At 33.3% G+C, this 20,890-nt stretch overlaps 1 protein-coding gene across 2 annotated transcripts in view; it reads left to right on the forward strand.

Moving 5' to 3' along the window:
* Dcc (DCC netrin 1 receptor) overlaps positions 1-20,890 on the forward strand; it is a 1,059,673-nt gene that overhangs the window by 899,592 nt on the left and 139,191 nt on the right. For both annotated transcript variants that reach the window (XM_034518676.2, XM_076912482.1), the window contains exon 15: positions 8,594-8,788. In XM_034518676.2, the coding sequence (XP_034374567.1) occupies positions 8,594-8,788 (195 nt within the window). The remainder of the gene's footprint in view (positions 1-8,593; positions 8,789-20,890) is intronic.

Here is a 20,890-nt window from a genome sequence, read left to right on the forward strand (position 1 = left end):
TGACTGTAAAATTAATGAAGTATTTGCCATGTGCTGTTATTGTTTAACATTTTTGACCCCCAGCCTATGACTACAGTTCATTTTAAGGGAATAACAATATATTTCTACTGTTTCTTATGTTGCATTTTTGAAGCATTTGTTTGCCTCTGATATAAATGAGGGAATATATCCAAACTCACTGAGAGCCCATCATCCACTTATATAATAACACACAACATTGTCCTATGCCTGCACCAAAAAATGAAAAAAGAAAATTGTCAAATGTTCTTTTATGTTTTTAAAAAATTCATGTTAATAAGAATATAATTATCCTTTAAAACATTTATTGTTTCTATGAGAAACTAAGTATAAGAATTATGCAAAATTATAAAATAGTTAAAACATTTTCTTTAAATTCTCTTTAGGCTGACAAAGACTTCTACTATTTCAGGTACTAAAAATATAGAGATTTTATTAGGAAATACATAACAGCCTTTGAAAAAATAACTTTACATTTTTAAAAGTATTATTATTTTTAGAAGTAGTATGAATGCATATTTGGGAATTTTGAAAACAATACACTACCAACCACTGAAAATAATTGGAAATTTTGATAAGCTAGTAGGCATCTCTTATGTAAATACAAAAGCTTCTTTTCCAATAAATGCCAATAATAGCATTAACTAATTATATTAATCATTAAAAAGAAGAAAACAAAAATCTAAAATATGATATGCACAGTAAAAATTAACAAAATTTCATAAGATATAGGTGAATGTGAATATAAAAAACATTATATTTTAATAAAATGTAAACTGAGACATCAGAAAGTAGAATATATACATACATATATGTGTATACATATGAAAATATACATAGATAGATATATGATAGATATATAGATCAATGATGTATATATTAATTCCTAGATGAGTATGTGAGCACTATGTAAATTCTTCACAAGTCAATGATTAATTTAGTACAATTCCAGTCACAGTACACTTTAAACGAAAGAATAAATGTAAAAGAATTCCAAGAAAATTTCAAAAAGTATAATTAACATCTGTTATAAAATACGATGAAAAATCCATAAAGTACTCTGTGCCATAGAAATACATAATTAAATCAATGTAACTTAGCATAGACTGCAGAAACAATTTTCTCGATATTTGAAAAATAAAGATAAAATCCATCCAGTCCTCAGTCACAGGATGCTTCACAGAGTATGCCAGGGTCATTGCCAGCATTTCCCATTGGTCAGGCAATATTTCCTGCTCTATACACTTAGCTTATTGTAGCTGATCTGGTGCTAGAATATAAAGTCAAAAAAGGTGACAAGATCATCCGCTGCAGAGTTAAAAAATATAGAGGCAGTGGTAGTCAATGACACTTGTTGCACTTTCTTTCTTTTAACACTTTCAGGATAAAAGATTAAAGCCTAAATTAGCTGTGAGTTTACAGCTTAATGTTTCTGGTTTTTTTCAAAAACTAATTATGCAAATGAGTTTCCATTTCAAAAATAAACATAAGCCATATATAGTCATAATATATTCTCTGTTTAAGTCTAAAACTAGATACCCGTCTTAGGGTTTTATCGCTATGAATAGACACCATGACCAAGACAACTCATAAAGACAACATTTAATTGAGGCTGGTTTACAGATTCAGAGGTCCAGTCAGCTGTTATCAAGGTGGAAGCATGACATGATTCAGGCAGGCATGGTGCAGAAGCTGAGAGTTGTACATCTTCATCTGAAGGTCACTAGGAGAAAACTGGCTTCCAGGCATGCCACTTCTTGGGCCAAGCATATTCAAACTTTCACAATACCACTCCTCAAACAGAAAGTCCCAGCCTGCTGCAGTCATCGTCACAACCAGTTCACTTTTGTCAATGTTCTTTCTGTAGCCATGACCTATGTTCCTACTGTCTCCATCATGTCCGTTACATTCACACCAATACACTTCATGTTAGCCTGTCATCACCTGTCACCTGAACATCTTATTCATGTTTTTGTTTCTGTTGTTGTTTGTTTTGTTTATATCACTATAGTATTGAAAAATTGATTGTTTCTAAAAAGACATGATGGTAAGCTTTAGGACATCCATGTACTGTCTGGATAGAAAGACTTAGGGAGTATATTTTCTAGTGAACTTGTCCATCTGCTACACACTTCGGGTGCATTTTTTCTTAAAGGTTACACTCTTCTCTCAAGATAATACCAAAAACCATACTTTGGCGTGAATTCCTCAGTGGTTTGCCCATTGTATATAATACAATAATAGACAAGTGACTATATAAGTGTACCTTGTAATTCATGTGGGTTCTAAATAGCACACAGCTTGGTTCTTCACTCATAACTACTCTTATTAACAGAAAACATTACTTAGAGCTAAATACATACATTCTTCTATTTGTTACACTTTTCATGAACGTAGGACTGTGTCCCCCTTTGCTCATGTTATGATTTTGGAAAGGAATCATTAGAAATATATATATGTCCATTCACAGGTCACAGAGTGAATACAGCCAAAGATAGCTATGATCAGAACCAAATACCAAATCACAAACCTACTTGAAGCATGAGCTCTTTGTTTCTTCAAAACACATGGCAAAAGTTTGGACATAGCTGATTATTATCTGAAAGGTATCTAGACTTAGAATTTAAAGATGCAATGTTATATCTTCAAATCACAGTTTGAAATTACTTGAAGTAGAAGGACCCTGAAGAACTTATAATTTAGCATACTATTTGGTAAAGATTAGTAACTCCTCACATCTTCAGTTCATTAAATGGACTTTGTTTTTCAATTAGTCATTATTTATTTTTTAATGGCAATAAAAATTGTAGGTTTTTGTTTAATACCTTATTACAATAATAGCTAAACTTTTCTAATAACAATTATGTGTGTGCTACATTAAGAATTTCTATAAATGGCTTCTCATTGAATATTTTACACATTGTATGCAGTGATAGTTATTCAAGAAATTCCCAATACTTATACTTATAATATTTATAGTTATAAGTATAAATATCCCAATATTTATATTTTTCAACAATCATCATGAGTGAAGCAACACATTCCAGAGAAACAAATGCCTATTTTTCTATATTTGTGAGTGCGAAGTTTGCATCTTCAGATGTGTGTTTCTCATTTGGAATACCAGCAAACCTTAGGAAATCAGCCTGACTATGATGGATCAACATGAAGACATTGTGAAAACATTGATGATGGGAATGGTAGCTGAAGGAACTTAACGTTTCCTAAGTCTCACAAAACTGGGTAACATGAAGTGAATTTTGTGTCATATAACATTTAAAGGATATTAATGTATCAAAACTGAGAAAATGGTAGTCATTAAATATTTTTAAAATCTCTATGATAGAATTCAAAGGTGAAGATTAATTTAGTTTAGTTGTTTAGTTTAGTTTAGTTTGTAATCATATCTATTAATTTTCTGGGAAAAGTTTCCAATTTGTATCAGTACTGCTTTACATTCTCACTAGCTAACTCACTCTAATTTTCTATGCAGCCCTCCATTCTTAAGGCTTCTTTGGTTTCTTCAAATACTGCACACATTCCTTAACTGGTCTTTGTAGTGGGTGTTTTCATTACTTCAAATGTCACATATTTCTGAGATTATCTCTTCATGAACACTCACTTTAGACTCTAAAAGGAAAGGTCTTTGTGTATCACTCACTAAACTGTTAAAAATGTATTTATCAAGTGCTCCTGATTTCTTTTTAAACTGTTTATTTATTTTTGTACTTCTTTCGTTGACACAGAATCTATGTCTAGAATTGGCCTATTAAAGATGTTATGTATGATTGACATGTCACAATTGTTTAACCTAAACATTATTCATTATTGGAGACCTATAATCATTACTCAAAGACAACATATGTGTTATAGAAACAAACTAAGAGCCAGGCGGTGGTGGCGCACGCCTTTAATCTCAGCACTTGAGAGGCAGAGGCAGGCAGATTTCTGAGTTCGAGGCCAGCCTGGTCTACAGAGTGAGTTCCAGGACAGCCAGAGCTACACAGAGAAACCCTGTCTCAAAAAAAAAAAAAAAAAAGAAAGAAAGAAAGAAACAAACAAACAAACAAACAAACTAAGAGAGACTCTAGAATTGCATGACATCATTAGGTATGATTCTGGACTTCCTTGTCATAATCATGGTATAGGTAAAACACCTTGGCATCATTAACTTGAAATTCTCTGGTAACATGTGATCCCTTTAGTTTTAAATTATCTCAATAATTATTCTGATAACCTCCTTTCCTTTATATATGTACAGTCCCCATCCTAGGGTTAAATATAAAACATTTCAAGTACATATGAGCAGCAAATTTCAAAATTGGATCCCAAACAAGAGGTGCATTTATCACGTACTTTTTATTGAGAATTTTTGAATTGATTTTCTATAACTCGCTGTAGTAATAACTGCATTTGTAACCCATAAGGTAAAATGTATAAGTGAAAGTTCATTCAGATGAATAACTTGGAAATTATTATTCCTGTGTTATACTAAAAAAGAGAGTAGGTGGGGAGCTGGAGCGATTCCTCTGAGGATAAGAGCACTGGCTGCTCTTCCAGAGGTCCTGAGTTCAATTCCCAGCAACCACACCATGACTCATAAGCATCTATAATGAGACCTGGCATCCTCATCCAGACTGCGACATACAGAAAGAGAGAGAGACAGAGAGAGAGGAGGGAGGAAGGGAGGGAGGGAGAGAGAGGGAGAGATAAAGAGAGAAGGTATACATGAATTGGCCGTTATGAATTATGGACAATTTGTTTTCTAAGGTATTATGATTCAGAGGCCATATATAATGGATTATATTTCCTATTTCTAATTGTCCATTGATATATTTCTTTCTTCTATACTTATAATCTTAACTGACTTTTAAAATAAAAAAATCCATGAAATATATAGATGGAGAAATGGTGGGCATTCCCTTATAGCTTCAGTCTTGTTTTTCATAATGATGACATCATCTTGAGGAGTCCACACAGGACTAAAAGTATTTCAGTTCAAGGGAGGATAAGGAGGAGCCCCAACAGGTCCTGAAGGGCCAGTTGAATACTCATTGCCATGTGTTCCTATAACTCTGCTAATTATGCTCTCAGGAGTCTAACATAATGAATACAGGGAACTCATTCTATGATTTGCAGAAACCTGAAGTAATAGTTATAGTTAAAGAAATATTTTTAATATCTCTTTTATTCTAAAATATATTGAATATTGTTATGTAAATAATTTATTTTTTAAATGTAATGAATTCAGGGTCTGGAATAGATGATGCTGAAGTCATGACAGTGCTCAGTACAAATGGATATCATGTAGTCACATAAAAAGATGGGCATGGCAGCCTGAGTCCTTGATCCTGGTAGTGGGGAGGTAGGACATGAGGATCACTGGAGCACATTGGACAGCCTGTCTAGTGAGACAGTGACTCCAGGAATAGTTAGAGGCCCTTTCTCAAACAAAAATGAATCTGTATTTGAATACATTTTATGTAAGCATCTGGCTTATATATGTACACACACCCACACTCGATTATATACATGAATGTACACACACACACACACACAAACTTAAATGCAGAAATTCTTGATGACATTCAGTAGCTTTTTAAGATAAAATTAGGCATATTGTCTTGTTTTAATAGTTATTTTAAACTTAAAATGTGTTAAATAGAATGCATTATGAAATATATCACAACTCAAGGACACTCACAAGACTGTACCATTGAGGTTGCAAAATATTAAGCCATTCATTTCATCTTTTTTACAACTTTATTTAGAGAAATATTTTGTAAACATTATGTTTCTGTCATAAAGGTTTATATCCATATTTTGGGATATAATTTTTATGATGCTTTTGCATATTGTACAGGAGTCTCCTTTATGGAAGACAAATAATAGCTTGTCCCTGCATGCTCACAAAAGGACATCTTCAGAAAATTGGAATCATACTTAGAAAATTCTGTTGATCTAACATCTTTTGTCTCTTTTGGAGTAAGTTTTATATCGTAGCTACTGTCCTAACTTTGAAGAGCACTCTTTCATTATAAACATTACAGATATCAAGTAGAATATGAATAAAATTAGTGTGTAGGGATATGTTTATCTTGTAATATCAAATCACAAAGGGAATATACTTTATTGTTACCTTGAATAATCACATTATTTAAGATTATTTAATGAGTTAACTTTCAATAATTTTAGATAGAGGAAAAATAAAGGATACTACTGTTTGAATGAGGTTCATACTAACTCTATTTTTTAGTACCTTGTTAATTTACAGAAACTATGTTGAAATATTTGTTAGCTTATCAGAATGGCCATGTGTTTTAATTTCTCATAGAGCTTAACTGATTTTCCACATACCAATATATATTTTATGAAAATATTTATCATAATTTATTGCCTATACATATCCAATTAAAATGTCTATCATAAGTAATTATATTTTACATATATATTTTTCTCATTATGTCATACATTAAAAGAATTTGGATTATGTCTAATATTTCTACCTTATCCTATATTCTATCATATTGACATATCCTATTGTCATGGCCTGTTCTGTTGTCAACTTGAAACAGTCTAGACTCTCAGAAGAGGAAACTACAACTGAGAAAATGCCTCCATAAGGTTGTCCATAAGGCTTATGCTTGTAAGGCATTTTCTTGATTAAAGATTGATGTGGGGATATCCATGCTCATGGCAGGCAGTGCCAACCCTGGGCAAGTGGTCCTAGGATGTACAAGAAGGCAAACTGAACAAGTACTACCAGTAATCAATACTCTTTATGCCCTCTTCATTCTCTGAGTACACTCAGTGATATAGTATACCATGAGAATTATAATCTAAAATAAACACTTTTCTCCACAAGTTGTTTTTGGTCATGGTGTTTTATCATAGCAATAAAATCCTAAATAATAAAACCAAAGCAGAGCAAAAAAGACCTATATTCCAAACATGTGAGATGCTGCATAAATATCTATATTAATTGAACAAGTATCAATATCATTTAGGGATACCCATAGTCAAATTTCAAAGTGATGATGTAACATCATCATGTTACAACAAAATGTAACAATCATGTCAATTTAGTAGTAAAATACATTATTGCTGTATACTGTCTCTTTTTAAAAAATGTTAGAGTATTGTCGACATTCACTAATATCCAATATCACTTGAGAACTTAGGTACTCATCATAATAAGAATCTTTACGCATTATTTCTCATTAAGTCTTTTAATACCCTATGTAATTGTTCCCAACTTTATCTTCATTATACATCTGAGGAAGTAGAGGTTTACAGTCTTATAGCTAGAATCTAGTGTAGACTAGAATCTTAGCTACTTCCTAGTTTGAATACAGCACTATCTGGCATGTCAATTTAATTAGGACTATGAATCTAGTGGATGATAGAACATGGTGTGAAAACCTATTTCCCAACACTTGAGCTTATATGTCTTCAATCCAGATTGCTGTCTTCTTTCCTTTAATAATACCATATTTTAACAACATCAACAAATAATAGACCACATATATTTTTAGTCACGCTCTGCATTTCAAAACCCTATCTTGTTCACCATAGCAATTACTCTCGTTAAAATATTTAACTTTTATTTTTTTAATGTTGGAGATTGGAAATATGCTCACTTGTGTGAGAATTCATTGAAACAAAAAGAAAATGTCTGAATTTCAGGGGACTGACAGCCCTAAACCTGGTTCTGGGATCCTAAGTGTGCTCCTTGAAAGGCACAATACAAGCTATCAATAGCTGAGCAATCTAACCAACCTACTCTAAAGATTTCTGAAAACAAAATTGTCACAGATATTTTTTTATTTTTGTTTAAATTGAATAACTAATTCTTGGACAAGACAGTTTTTTCATATTCTCAAATTTTCAGATATTTTGTTTGCCTTAATTTTTCAATGCATTACTGATGCTTAAGGAGAAATATATGAAGAACCAAAAAAAAGCTATTAAAATAAAGAAGCATCATACTACATGTGTCTGCAAAAAGAAATAATGTTTAAGACATTAGGTGTGGGAGAATATGTTCAAAATATGTTGGATGAAATTCAAAAAAAATTCATTGACATGGCAGGAGAGATGTTTTGTTCAGTAGAATTCTGCCAGGCAAGCATGAAGACCTGAGTTTGGATTCCCATCATGAATGAAAACCTGGGCCCTCAGGTACACTTTGTAAGTCCAGTGCTAAGACAAGGGAGCAAGGCAGATATCTAGAGCTCTCTGGGCAGTCTGGGCAGCCAGTCTAATGAGTGAAGACCGGGTTCAGTGAGAACATTTTTCATTCAAAAGATGGTAAAACTCTATAAAGGAAGACACCAAATACCTACCTCTAGTAGTATCCATATGTGGGTTCAAGTACATGTACACACACACACACACACACACACACACACACACACACACACAATCCTGTAACAAGCATGGAAAATGTAGTGGGCGCTAAGAAAGAAGTACTCTGGATAACAACTGGACCATAAATTGCATCTGTGTGCAATATTTGCTGTTTGATTAACTCTGAAATGAGGCTTGCAGATGATTATCTGTCTTTTGATCCTAGAGTCCCAAGTCCCTGACCAGCCGAGTTCTCTTCATGTGAGGCCTCAGACAAACTGCATCATCATGAGTTGGACCCCTCCTCTCAACCCAAACATTGTGGTGAGAGGCTACATCATCGGCTACGGCGTTGGTAGCCCTTATGCTGAGACAGTGCGTGTGGACAGTAAGCAGAGATACTATTCCATCGAGAGACTAGGTGAGTAGCTCTTGTTTATTCTACTAACAGAGGAAAGTGGGTTCTTTTCCATAATTTTATTTCTTATATACTTGGCTTCCTAGATGATGGTTTCAACGTGTACCATGGATTAGTTAAGTTACTGTTCACACACAAAGACACACACACACATACACACACAAACACACACATACATGCTCATACACACGTATACACATTCTGTCTCTCCTCCCTTTATTCAATGTGGGCATTCTGCTCTAGAGAGCTCGCTAATGAAAGGAATCATTCTGTGAGTATCTCATTATTTGTATTGCACATACAAACTGTATTGAATAACTTTTCTCCTTGTGACCAGTCTTGAAAATCTCTAATATTCATAGTCTTGTAAAAGCAAGATAATTCATTTTAAAACTCTATGGTACCTTCAAGGGAGACTTTTGTTAATTCTTTTTTTTTTTAAATCTTAGTTGTTCAATCACAGTGACTTGTTCGCCTTCAACATCTGTAGAAAAGGCTTTGTGGCTATGTCGTTGTGATTGTTGCATGTGATGAAAATAAGAATTTTCAATCAAGGCAGTAAATCTCTTCTGTATGTGGTTCTTTCCTTCATAATCCAAATCTCTTGTCAGAGCTGGCTTCATTTTTCACATGAATCTGATGCTTCTGCTGTGTTCTTGTATAAGGTCAGCTGTGTGTATAAACCTTCAGTTCATTTCATGTTGAGTTTCTATGATGTGCTAAGGGTTTGTATCATTAACAGAGGGAAATGATAAATAAAATATCAGGATGACAATAAGTTAAGTAGTTGTCACAAAGTAAAAGATAAGTTCATTCTACCTGTTGATTTAAATCCACGTTACTGGTACTGAAATGCTTTGACCCCTATGGAAATGAAACTTGATTAGGGGTGGGAAGTTCTAGTCATTTGCAGTGTCCCTCACAAACAGAACATTTGTGATGAGAAGCCTGATTTGAATCTGAATAGCTAAAATGCGGTAGTAAGAATAGATTCTATCAATGCAGAAATAAAATTGCACCAATCCATTTTCTCTGTAATTGCTCCAAACACTAATGAGAGAATCACCTACTGAAACTGGCCACAATTAGAGTTAGCTTGGCATTTGAAATAATATTCCCCCAGTCAGTTTCAGGGTATGAATATAAGGGCAATCACAGAGCTCATATTTTATGGCCGTCAAACCTGTGTCAGGGGACTCTTGGTTATCCATTATTCAGAATGCACCATCTCTGACAGTGCATCTTTATTCCACTAACCAGACAAGGCAGGTTAGCATGCACAAGCTGCTGGCAGTAAGAATAAATGCAGTGCAAAACAAGCAAAACTGGAAAGAAAAGCTACATGATTGCACTATGTCCTTTCCTAATGATTTTCTTCATTACAAAAAAAAATGAGAAAAATAGTGGAAGTTTACCATATTGTGAAATTGACATTGATGCCTTCCCTAAGTTTAATCAAGATAAAAGCATCTTCTTAAGGTGTGTTCTAAAGAACAAAGAGAAAGGCTAAGGTGTAACTCCATAACAAAGACATGAATAGAAGATAAGAGCGAATGAGAGTTCAACTTTATTTATGAATTTGTATTTTACAGCTTATTTGGTTAGAGAATTTATATACATATACACACATTCACAAAAGCACACAGCCATACACATAAACACACACACACACACACTCAGATGCACACATATACTTACAAACAGATACACACACATATGTGTACACACATGGTACACATGGCATACTTTTAAGAAAATCATAAAATGCAAATGTTGACATAAATATCAAATGAAAGAATATTTTGTTGGTTTCCATTGGGGTGCTTAGGGTTATATAAAGGGGGGTACACGGATCAACTTGTAATTTTCGCAAAGATCAAAGACTCATGTCTGTCCACAGACTCTGCGATGAAAACATTAATTATTAATTAATTATAATATTAAGCATTAAAATAAGTAGTAAGTCCCTGTAACAAAACACCTCAGCCAGCCACATAGGGTTGATCATAGTTTCATGGAACTGAGCACATTCCTGTTAGAAGAACATCAGGAGAGCAGCTTCATCACAGAAGCAGGAAGCAAACATCCTTGCACCACTTTCTCTCCCTGTCTCTTTCATTCTACATGGTTCCACTTTGATTAAACATTTCTGCCTACAGTTGAACTTGTCTTCTCTCCTTTATCTTGTCTAGAAATACTCTCATAGACACAGTCAAGTATTATTTAGCAATAAACTAAGTATCTCTCAATTCAATCAGACACCCAATGTTAATCAACATTAAACATTAACAGTTATCATAGAACCATTTATGCAAACACATTACTACAAATATTTATAGTTTTAAAACCATAAAATTGTCTAATATCTATTTTTCTTGTGATAAGTTTCCATTTCATATTTTCTATTATTGAAAATAGATTTTGTTCATATGGAATGTTCTGTTTACAATTTCCTTACCATATTCTATTTTTAAGAAAAGAAAATTTTAAGTACTGCACAATAGTTACATAATTAAACATTAAGTAAATTCTTTATTAATTATGCATAACATCAGTCATAACTTCAAGCACTGAATTTGTGTTTTAGACTACATGACAACTGCTTGCTTTATGATTGGCAGACGACTCTTCTGTTGTCTTAGAGGAGAGCGAGAAATTATGAACAGCATTTTGCTTATGCTTAATAATCATTTAGTATTTATATAAAGGTATGCATAACCTACATTGGGGCTGGAAATATAATATCATTTGAAAAATATTTACTATTACCTGATCAAAATGATTAACATGTCTTGAATAAGTGAACAGTCTCATTAACAATTTTTCCACCAGATATTTATAGTTAACCCAGTGACATTTTACTTTGTTGAATAAGGAACTGTAGTGCCAGGTGTAATATACATTCATAATGAGATCTGCATGATTTGAGTTTAATTATATTAGACCTCCATATTTTGTAAAGAACTATATACATTTCTTATATGCGTATATATGTACTTATTGGTATATAATAAGCTATATACTTAAAGTATTTATTTCTGAATTTAAAAAATTAACTGATACCTAATGTATAATCTTTTTAAAAATCTCTTCCATTATGTTTTGAATATTAGAAAGATATTAAATGCTTTTGTTGGACTTATTCCTCCAAAATACATTTTGGAAAATCTTTTAAGTGGAATTGTATTTTACATTTGTTTTGGATGTTTAGTATGAAAGCATAAGTTTCATAACATTAACTGTATATCCTGTACCTGTTTGATTCACCCATTCTATTAACTCTGTAGATGCTATGGAATTTCCTACTTAAGCAATAGAGAGACATGAAAAAGCACTTAGCCGTATAGTTTCTGAAATCTCCTGCTTTATTGAAATAGTCATAAGATCAGTGAACTGTGAATCAAAGTACCAGATGCAAGCATTTTTGGCTAATTTCTAATCTTGGGGAAATTTTCAGTATTTGCCATGAAATTGGTCCTGGATTCTTAAATATGTCATTTATCTGACATTTACAAAAGGCTACACATTTCTTAGCTTTCAGGCAATTTTAGTGACACATTTTTAGAATGCTGGTAAAGTGGGTTTTCCCTCTTAGAATGACACAATTTTATTTTTAGTATGACAAATTAAATTCATTTTTGAAGGGAAACTAAACCTGAATTTCTCGTATAAAGTTATGTACATTATTATCCCTTTATTGTATGATTACTTTTAATTCAATAGTATTTATTTAATTTTTGGTTTTATATTTGGTGGCTATACTTGCCAACAATGCTCTTGCATTCTCTTTTTCTATTTTCAATTTGTTAATGTTTACTGGCCTCAGAATGAGTTATTTCAAGCATTTTCTCGTTAGTATTATATTTTCTTATTGCTCCTTGGGTTGTTTAGAGTTTCATAGTAAGTGTCTCTTCTAGTAAAAACAGTATGCCTAACCCACAATGCACCCTAGTTGAAATAATAACCATGGAACCATATCAATTTTAATTAAAATATGTGTGGTTAAGGCATAATTTTGTGTATTACTTGTAGGTTTGTAGTAGACTAATGTTTTTTTAAGTTGAGTTTAAGTCATTTTACCTCAGATATAGAAAATACATAATATTATTAAGTTCATTGATTACTGAAATTAAATGTCATTAATAAAATACAATACAGTAACTTTTATTTCATGTAAAAGACTAAAATATAAAGTCACTATTTTGAATATAATCACATATTGTTTATAATATCCTGGGTAAGAGAATTCAACTTGTTCTCCAAGAGCATCCCTCTCCCAGGGAGGAGTGACAAGGGATAAGAAAATGTCAGGCCATAAGATCATTCCTCTGAATACAACAAGTACAAAGGCTATTATCTTTTTTCAGGTTAGTCTTCTAAATGTATAGGCATTCTCAGGCAGTCTTTAAGGACAGCTTGCACCATGATTCATTAATAATGCATTCAGTCTATTTGTAACTCCTTTCTCACTCTCTGCTCTCCAAGGGCCAAAGCAGGTACATTGTCTTATACCTGGTAAATTTTTAAAGCTATTTGGAAAAATACATTACAAAAGATGAATACTATTATTGAACAAGAGGAGAAAAGATCATCTCATTGGAACAAAATTTCCCTCTTTCTCTCCTCCCTCTCTCCATATATATATATATATATATATATATATATATATATATATACATATACATATACATATACATATACATATATATATATATATATCCATTTTCCACACAAAGAAATAAATGGTTAATTCTCTCCTCCACTTAGGACCCTATAAAAGACTCAGTAGTTCATTCTTCCTCCAAGTTTAGGTTCAAGTATTCAAACAATAAAAATGTTTCTCACATCTTGTGCAGTTTTCTAGAAAATGTCTTATTTTGGTTAAAACAATTCCGATCCTCTCCTAAAGCCTCCTTACTGTTCAATGTTTACAGACAGCTAGATAGATGTTCAGTGTATTTTTTGCCAAGGTCTGTGAAACTATCAACAATTTATTTCTTCATCTTTTCCAATAGCAGGTATCACCCTGGTTCTCAAAAAGAAGGAAAAGAAAGAAAGATACAATTGAATAAGGAAAGTCAGTTGCTCTTAATTTAAATATATATAATATAATATATATATAACAAAATATACATGTAAAAGTGTATATTTAAATTAAATTTAATATATTTTCATATATTTATGACTATTGTTTAAGATTATTCATACTTATAAGTAAATAAAATTATAATCAGTGTTTATCAGTATACTAGATGTAGATCATAATAAAGACCTGGCTTCTAGTATAGAGAGACATAAAAGGTCAAATACTGACATATTGTGTGAAGAGACACTTTCCACATGAAAACTCAAGGTTTTTCTAGGAGATTAAAACCTGCCAGTTCACCAAGAAAAATATAATATAGTAACATAAGTTGTTAGTCCTAAACATTCTTATCAGGTAGCATAGGTTTTATTTTATTTATTTTTGAATGAGTGCTAGAGCTTAGACATAAAGAAATAGTATTTTTATCTCATGGGCTATCCTTAGGGATAACTCTGAGAAAAATAAAACAAAAAGCTAAAGTAAAAGACTGGGGCATTTTGCTTTATCAAGCAGTTATACCAGTAAATTCAAGCATTTTTTCAAGCATTTTTCCCTTTCAGCTCTATCAAGTTCTAGTCCATGTATTTTTGAAATTAAGATGGCATCAGATGCTTAATTGTTTAGGATTATACTTTCTTTCTGGTGAATTACCCTATTTTCTATCTCTAAACCATCCTACATTACCATGACAATTCTAATATATATTTTGATATTAATACTACTACTAATAATAAATATGATTATATGTCAGTGTTGACATACTGCTCCTCACACATAAGTTTTTTCTGTTTTCTACCTTATAAATATACGCATTTTGATACATAGAGGGTTCCTTATTGTAAGAGATAAAGGATATTAATCTGTTACTTTCTAAACTGGCATAGACCCAAGGGAAAAAATGACATTCAATCATTCTTGCACCATTGTACATACTATGTGGGTTAGGTTTTCTCTTAGCTTAGAAGGTTGTTCTACTCTTTATTGATTTTATATGTGACCTAGGTGTACATATATATGTGCTCAGAGATTTCATTAAATACGAAAATATTGTCAATATTATCAATTATTCTCAAATAATATTTTTTCCTGTTTCAAGTGACTTCTCGTCATGAATACTACATGAATATTACAGTGCTCTAAGATACTTTATTCATCTTCTATATTTCTGCTTTTTGGTTTTAGTGTTTTTATATCTGTGTTATCTGGGGCAGTTTTTCCATTGTGTTTAAATCCAGGGAGGGTTTTTGTTGTTTTCGTTACTTTACTGACTGGGTATCCTACCTAACCTCATCAATGTTCAATATACGGTACATGGCTTCTGCAAAGGGTATTTTCATTCTTTGCATTTCTCTATGTTTGCTGAGACTTCAGCATTCTTCAGTGTGTGTAACATGCACTATGCTTTTAGTAGTGTTCTTCCCAAATTAGTTTTTCTGCACATTTTCAAAGCCTCTTTTTATTAACTCATCCTCACAATGAGTTCCTTTTGTTAAGTCTTGCCAATTATGTAAGATCCTAAAACGTGTGTGTGTGTGTGTGTGTGTGTGTGTGTGTGTGTGTGGTGTGTGTGGTGTGTGTGCGTGGTGTGTGTGTGTGGTGTGTGTGTGTGTGTGTGTGTTGTGTGTGTGTGGTGTGTGTGTGTGGTGTGTGTGTGTGTGGTGTGTGTGTGTGGTGTGTGTGTGTGTGGTGTGTGTGTGTGTGTGTGTGGTATGTGTGTGTGGTGTGTGTGTGTGTGGTGTGTGTGTGTGTGTGTGTGTGGTGTGTGTGTGTGTGTGTGGTGTGTGTGTGTGGTGTGTGTGTGTGTGGTGTGTGTGTGTGTGTGTGTGGTGTGTGTGTGTGGTGTGTGTGTGTGGTGTGTGTGTGTGTGTGTGTGTGTGTGTGTGTGTTGTGTGTGTGTGTGTGTGTGGTGTGTGTGTGTGGTGTGTGTGTGTGTGGTGTGTGTGTGTGTGTGTGTGTGTGTGTGTGTGTGTGTGATGTTTTGGATGTTAAAGATATTGATGTTGTTTTCTAATATCCTTAAATTTGTTTCTACGATGCAACTACATGGGAAGCCAAGCCCATTCTATTCCCTACCTTCCTGTCTTAAATGGTTAGTGTCTAACATCATGAAACTAAATTCCCATGACTTCCTGATTCCCATCAGGTTATGGAGAGCCCTGTGCCTCAGATTCTGAGAGCACTAAGAATTTTACTTTTGTTCCCATTGTGTGGTTTATTTCCCAGCCTTATGCAGCTTCCTCATGTAGTGGCTGGAAACAATTCAGATGAGGTCTAAAGATAAATAAACCACTTAGGGCCTTCCAGCATACATCCCATCTCTTTGTACTTCCCCCCACCCCTGGCTGCTTTGGTCCGCACAAGCTGCTCTGTGGGTGGACTCTGTTGACAAAAATCTCCAGATACTTTCTAGTTTTTCTCCCTTTTTTGCAGTCTGTAATCTCCAGGCCAAAGATAGGGGATTCGAATGCTTGTGTGATTTCTTCTCTCCCAGAAGTCATAGATCTGCATGGCTCAGTAGCCAGTGTCACAAAACTGTTAAATATATACTTATTTAAACTAAATTGAAGAGTAAATCCAGTCTCTGTAGGTTCATTTCATTAGAAATGGGAGCCTTAAAATAATGGTTAAATCAGCTTCTTATTATATCAGTGTACCAAAATTTTCAGCCTTTCAAAAATACTGGAGGCCAGGTATATTATACTTATCTCTTGGTATCTACCATTAATCTCATCAAGAATGAATCCTGTCATATTGCATTTTTCAGGAGTAAATTTAACTTGAATGCTCTTAGAAACGGGTCTTTTAGCCTGTGGAGATATGAACCTTTATAACTCCCAGAGTGCATTTGAAGCTCACTGAGCTCAGTATAAATTACACCTTAAGCTCAGCATGCTTCCATCAAAAAAATTCTTCATGCATATAATATAAAAGTTTTGAGTTTATGACATGCAAACATTTTAAATAAGAAAAATCAATTCACTTTAGTAGTCTCAAGACTACTAGTCAACATACATGAATAAAAAATGAATGAGCACCATGGAGTGGACATCTTATTATTTTGAAATGTGGTACATTATAGGTGTTGGTTAACAAAATTCTGCTTTGTAGTTTTGAAAAAGAGTGTAAGAATAATTATGGAAAAAAATTTTAACCTGAAGTATAAAATTGTGACTCTAGAGGCTCAATAAAAATAAGTCATTTCATGGTAGAGAAAGCAAGAAGGAGGGAATATTTTCCTACTTATTTATCCTTAAATTTCATATTCAAAATGGATTTTCAGGTCTGCAATAGAAAGTGCTATTGTAGATTGTGAGATCACAGCAGACCATTGGAAAGGCATGTATTGAAGCCGTGGAAAACAGATTCAAAGAAAGGCGCCTCATTTTATTATGATCTTATAACTTTTATTTACACAGGAAATCATTGCTCATTTTCACATTAACATCAATAATTTATTTGCTTCTTTTCTGTATTCTTATTGTGTCTCCCTGACATTAAAACATATCCCTAATTTTTACATTCTCTATGGGGGAGGAATATGGAATCTAATTATATATATTGCTATCTTCTTTAAAATTCAAAGGTCTTGTCATACTAAACTTAGTGCATTCCAATGCTGTTATTTTAAAGATAAAATAAATAAATAACATTATTATTTGATTCAGTTTCATTTTAAGACTTTTATTTTATATTTGTTAAAGATTAATCAATCACTAAATGGGTCATCTTCCTCACATGCAGACTATTTACTAATTGGGAGGAAGATGAGTGCTAAAAGATAAATGTTTATCATATTTTGCCAAACTGATTATATAAAATTATATACTGAATGCATAAATGTTTATCATATTTTGCCAAACTGATTATATAAAATTATATACTGAATGGTATTAAGGATTGGCACCATACAGAAGACAGTGGTGAATACTAAGGAATGAAACACATCCTGCTATCTGGCATAGTTCAGGCTTCTAAATTCATATCTCTTCAATTGAATATATATATATATATATATATATATATATATATTGCAATGAGTAAAGGAAACACCACACTTTATACATTTTCTTCTTTGTGCATTTGTAATTTGAAATATGACTTTGATATGAGATTGTTAGAAGAATTTTATTCATGATGAAAGCAGGAAAGTTTTAAGTAAAAGTCTGGGTCAAACTCATTCTCCTGGTAAAAAACGTGAAATAAGATGTCTAGCACTGTGCAGTCAAGGAAAAACAAGGAAAGCCCAAGGTCTAGTGAATAAACCTGTTGAACCATGAACACAAGTTCTTACAAAGATATTGCAGGAATAATGGATAGAGAGAGATTGTGAGAACTCGTTGGAGAAGGTTGAAAATTGTAACCCTTGAGATGTTTGGAATACTTTTTTATTCCACAGCTATTCTAGACCTCGTGATGCATATTTGATAATTACCTTTGTGTTGTAGTGATTAAGTAAAATATATTAGTAAGGAGAACTTTCACTGAATCTTTACCACTTATTTCTATGAAACATGACTTTACCTTCTGGGCTACACCAAACTATTAAGTGCTCGGTTGAAAATATGCTCAACTATATCTAGCTATTTTATAAATATAATTTTTGTATTTTATATAAATATTTAAAAATTATAAATCTTCAAAAACAATGGGATCTGGGGTCAGGAGTTAAGCTCTCCCACACCATAACTGTTATTATTACATGGGCTAGCTATTTAGTGAAATTTTTATCTTATTTTAATTAAAGTATTATTACATAATTTTCCTCTCTGTCTCCTTAATCCAATCTCCCCTTTCCCCCTATTTTTCTCAGATTCATAGAGTTGCTATATATTCAGTGACAGATAAAGAGAGAGGGGAGATAGAGAGAGATTTGCCAAATAAGTTTATAGTTGTTTTTCTTGTATATTTTAAGGATCACAACTTTGTATTGGATAATCCAATTAATTTGCAGGTATACTCATCCCTGGAGAAAACAAATTCTTCCTTTTGGCAGTCATTAATTCTTGCAACTTTTCATCTAGAACTGGTTTCCAGAAGTTTCCCTTATCTTCTTTGGTATGCTAACTGCTGTTGTTATTGTTAAAGGTCTTGTTTGGCAGGCATAGTGTTGAGATTCATGGGTGTAGCTTTCCTGTCATATTTACAAGATCCAAATTTGTAAAAGTCTTTCTGGTCCTATGGCACTTACAATCTTTCTCCTTCTTCTTCTGAGACATTCCCTAAACCTTAGGTGTAGGGTGTCTTGGTTAAGTTTTTATTGCTGTGAACAGACACCATGACTGAGGCAAGCCTTAAAAAGGAACATTTAATTGGGGCTGGCTTACAGGTTCAGTGGTTCAGTCCATTTTCATTAAGGCAGCATTCAGGCAGGCCTGATAGATTTAGAGCTGAGAGTTCTACATCTTCATCTGAAGGTTGCTAGTGGAAGACTGACTTCTAGGCAGCTTGGACCAGGGTATTAAAGCCCATGTCCACAGTGACATACCTATTCTAAAAAGGCCACAACCCTTAATAGAGCCACTCTTTGGCCCAAGCATATACAAACCATCTCATATTGTTTTGGGTTGTAAATGTGTCCATTAATCTGGGTACCTAAAAGTTTGTTGTTCTAAACAGTTTGACCAGTTGTTTATTTTTGTAATGGTCTCTGTATGCTGTAGAAAGAAGCTTTAATGAGGGTTTAGTACTACACTTATAGGTAGGGATAAATCTAGGTATTGAAAATTGGTATAAGAAATTGAAAGGAGAATGATCTAACATGAGATCCATAGCCTCAATAATTATGGGTGATTGGTTAAGTTTACAGTACCAGATAAAGCTTCTCCCATATATCAGAGGTTGTAAGTTAACTGTCAAGATTGTACTGTCAGGAACATCTTGCTATGCTGGTATTAGTACACAGGCATCACTGCTGAGGAGGACTACTGATTGTGTTCTTTCTTTGGAATCTGCATAGTACCTTCTAGTACTATGAAAGCTAGTCCTTGAGGAAGTGGGTTGGGAGTAAGGACACAGCTCTAATTTATAGAGTCCTATATCAAAAGTTTGTGTGTCATCAGCAACAGAGATTTACCTCCAACTTTCAGGAGGCAACCAAAGGCCTATATTGGTTCAGGGGAGTTTAATGAATAATTTATTGCTAGGATATCATCATTGTTACTATAGCACTGGGATTGCATAACTTCACTTTCTGTTAACATGATAAAGACCATAACCAAAAGCCACTGTATTTAACCATTTTTTGGCTTACATGCCTTGATCACAGTCCACTGAAGACAACCAAGAAAGGAACACAAGGTAAAAAGCTTGGCAGGAAGTAAAGCAAAGACAAGTGGGTGGAGGTACTGCTTACTGGCTTAGTCCGTATGTCTTAGTCAATGTAATTATTGTTTTTTTATACAACCCATTGACAGCAGTGAACACAGTGGGTTAGGCCCTTCTAGATCAATTATTAATCAAGAAAATGAGCCCAGATTTATTTACAGACCAATGTGATGGATGTTTTCTCTCAGTTATGTTTCCCTTTTCCCAGGCAACCTGAGCTTTCTACAAATTGACAAAAACAAACAGTCAAACCAAAAACTTAACTAACAAAATGAATCATTGAGTTAATTTGCAATTTCTCCTCTTCATGGTGTCTGTTCCAAAGTCTGAATCAGGGAAATGAAAACTATCATATGATTATTTAATTAAATATAGTTACCACTGTGAAGAATTGTGCCTTACAGTGTATTTATTTTATTTAAATTACTTGTTATAATTCTAGAACTTCCCAAAGGCTTGTGTTACTTTAAAAACACACATTTTAAACTTCTGATTGCATTTATTTTGGAGAGTTCTACTCAAATGCATGCTATTCTGAATCCAGATTTGCCCCATTTGTTTTCGCCAGTACACTATTTTCTTTACCCCTGGCTACCAGATTGTATGTATCTTGCCATTCTCTTAAGATAAGCCATGCCTACATGTTTAATTATTTGAATGGTGTTGTATATGGGAACACAATTTATGGAAGTGAG

Source organism: Arvicanthis niloticus, chromosome 14 (assembly GCF_011762505.2).
Source record: "Arvicanthis niloticus isolate mArvNil1 chromosome 14, mArvNil1.pat.X, whole genome shotgun sequence".
NCBI lineage: Eukaryota > Metazoa > Chordata > Mammalia > Rodentia > Muridae > Arvicanthis > Arvicanthis niloticus.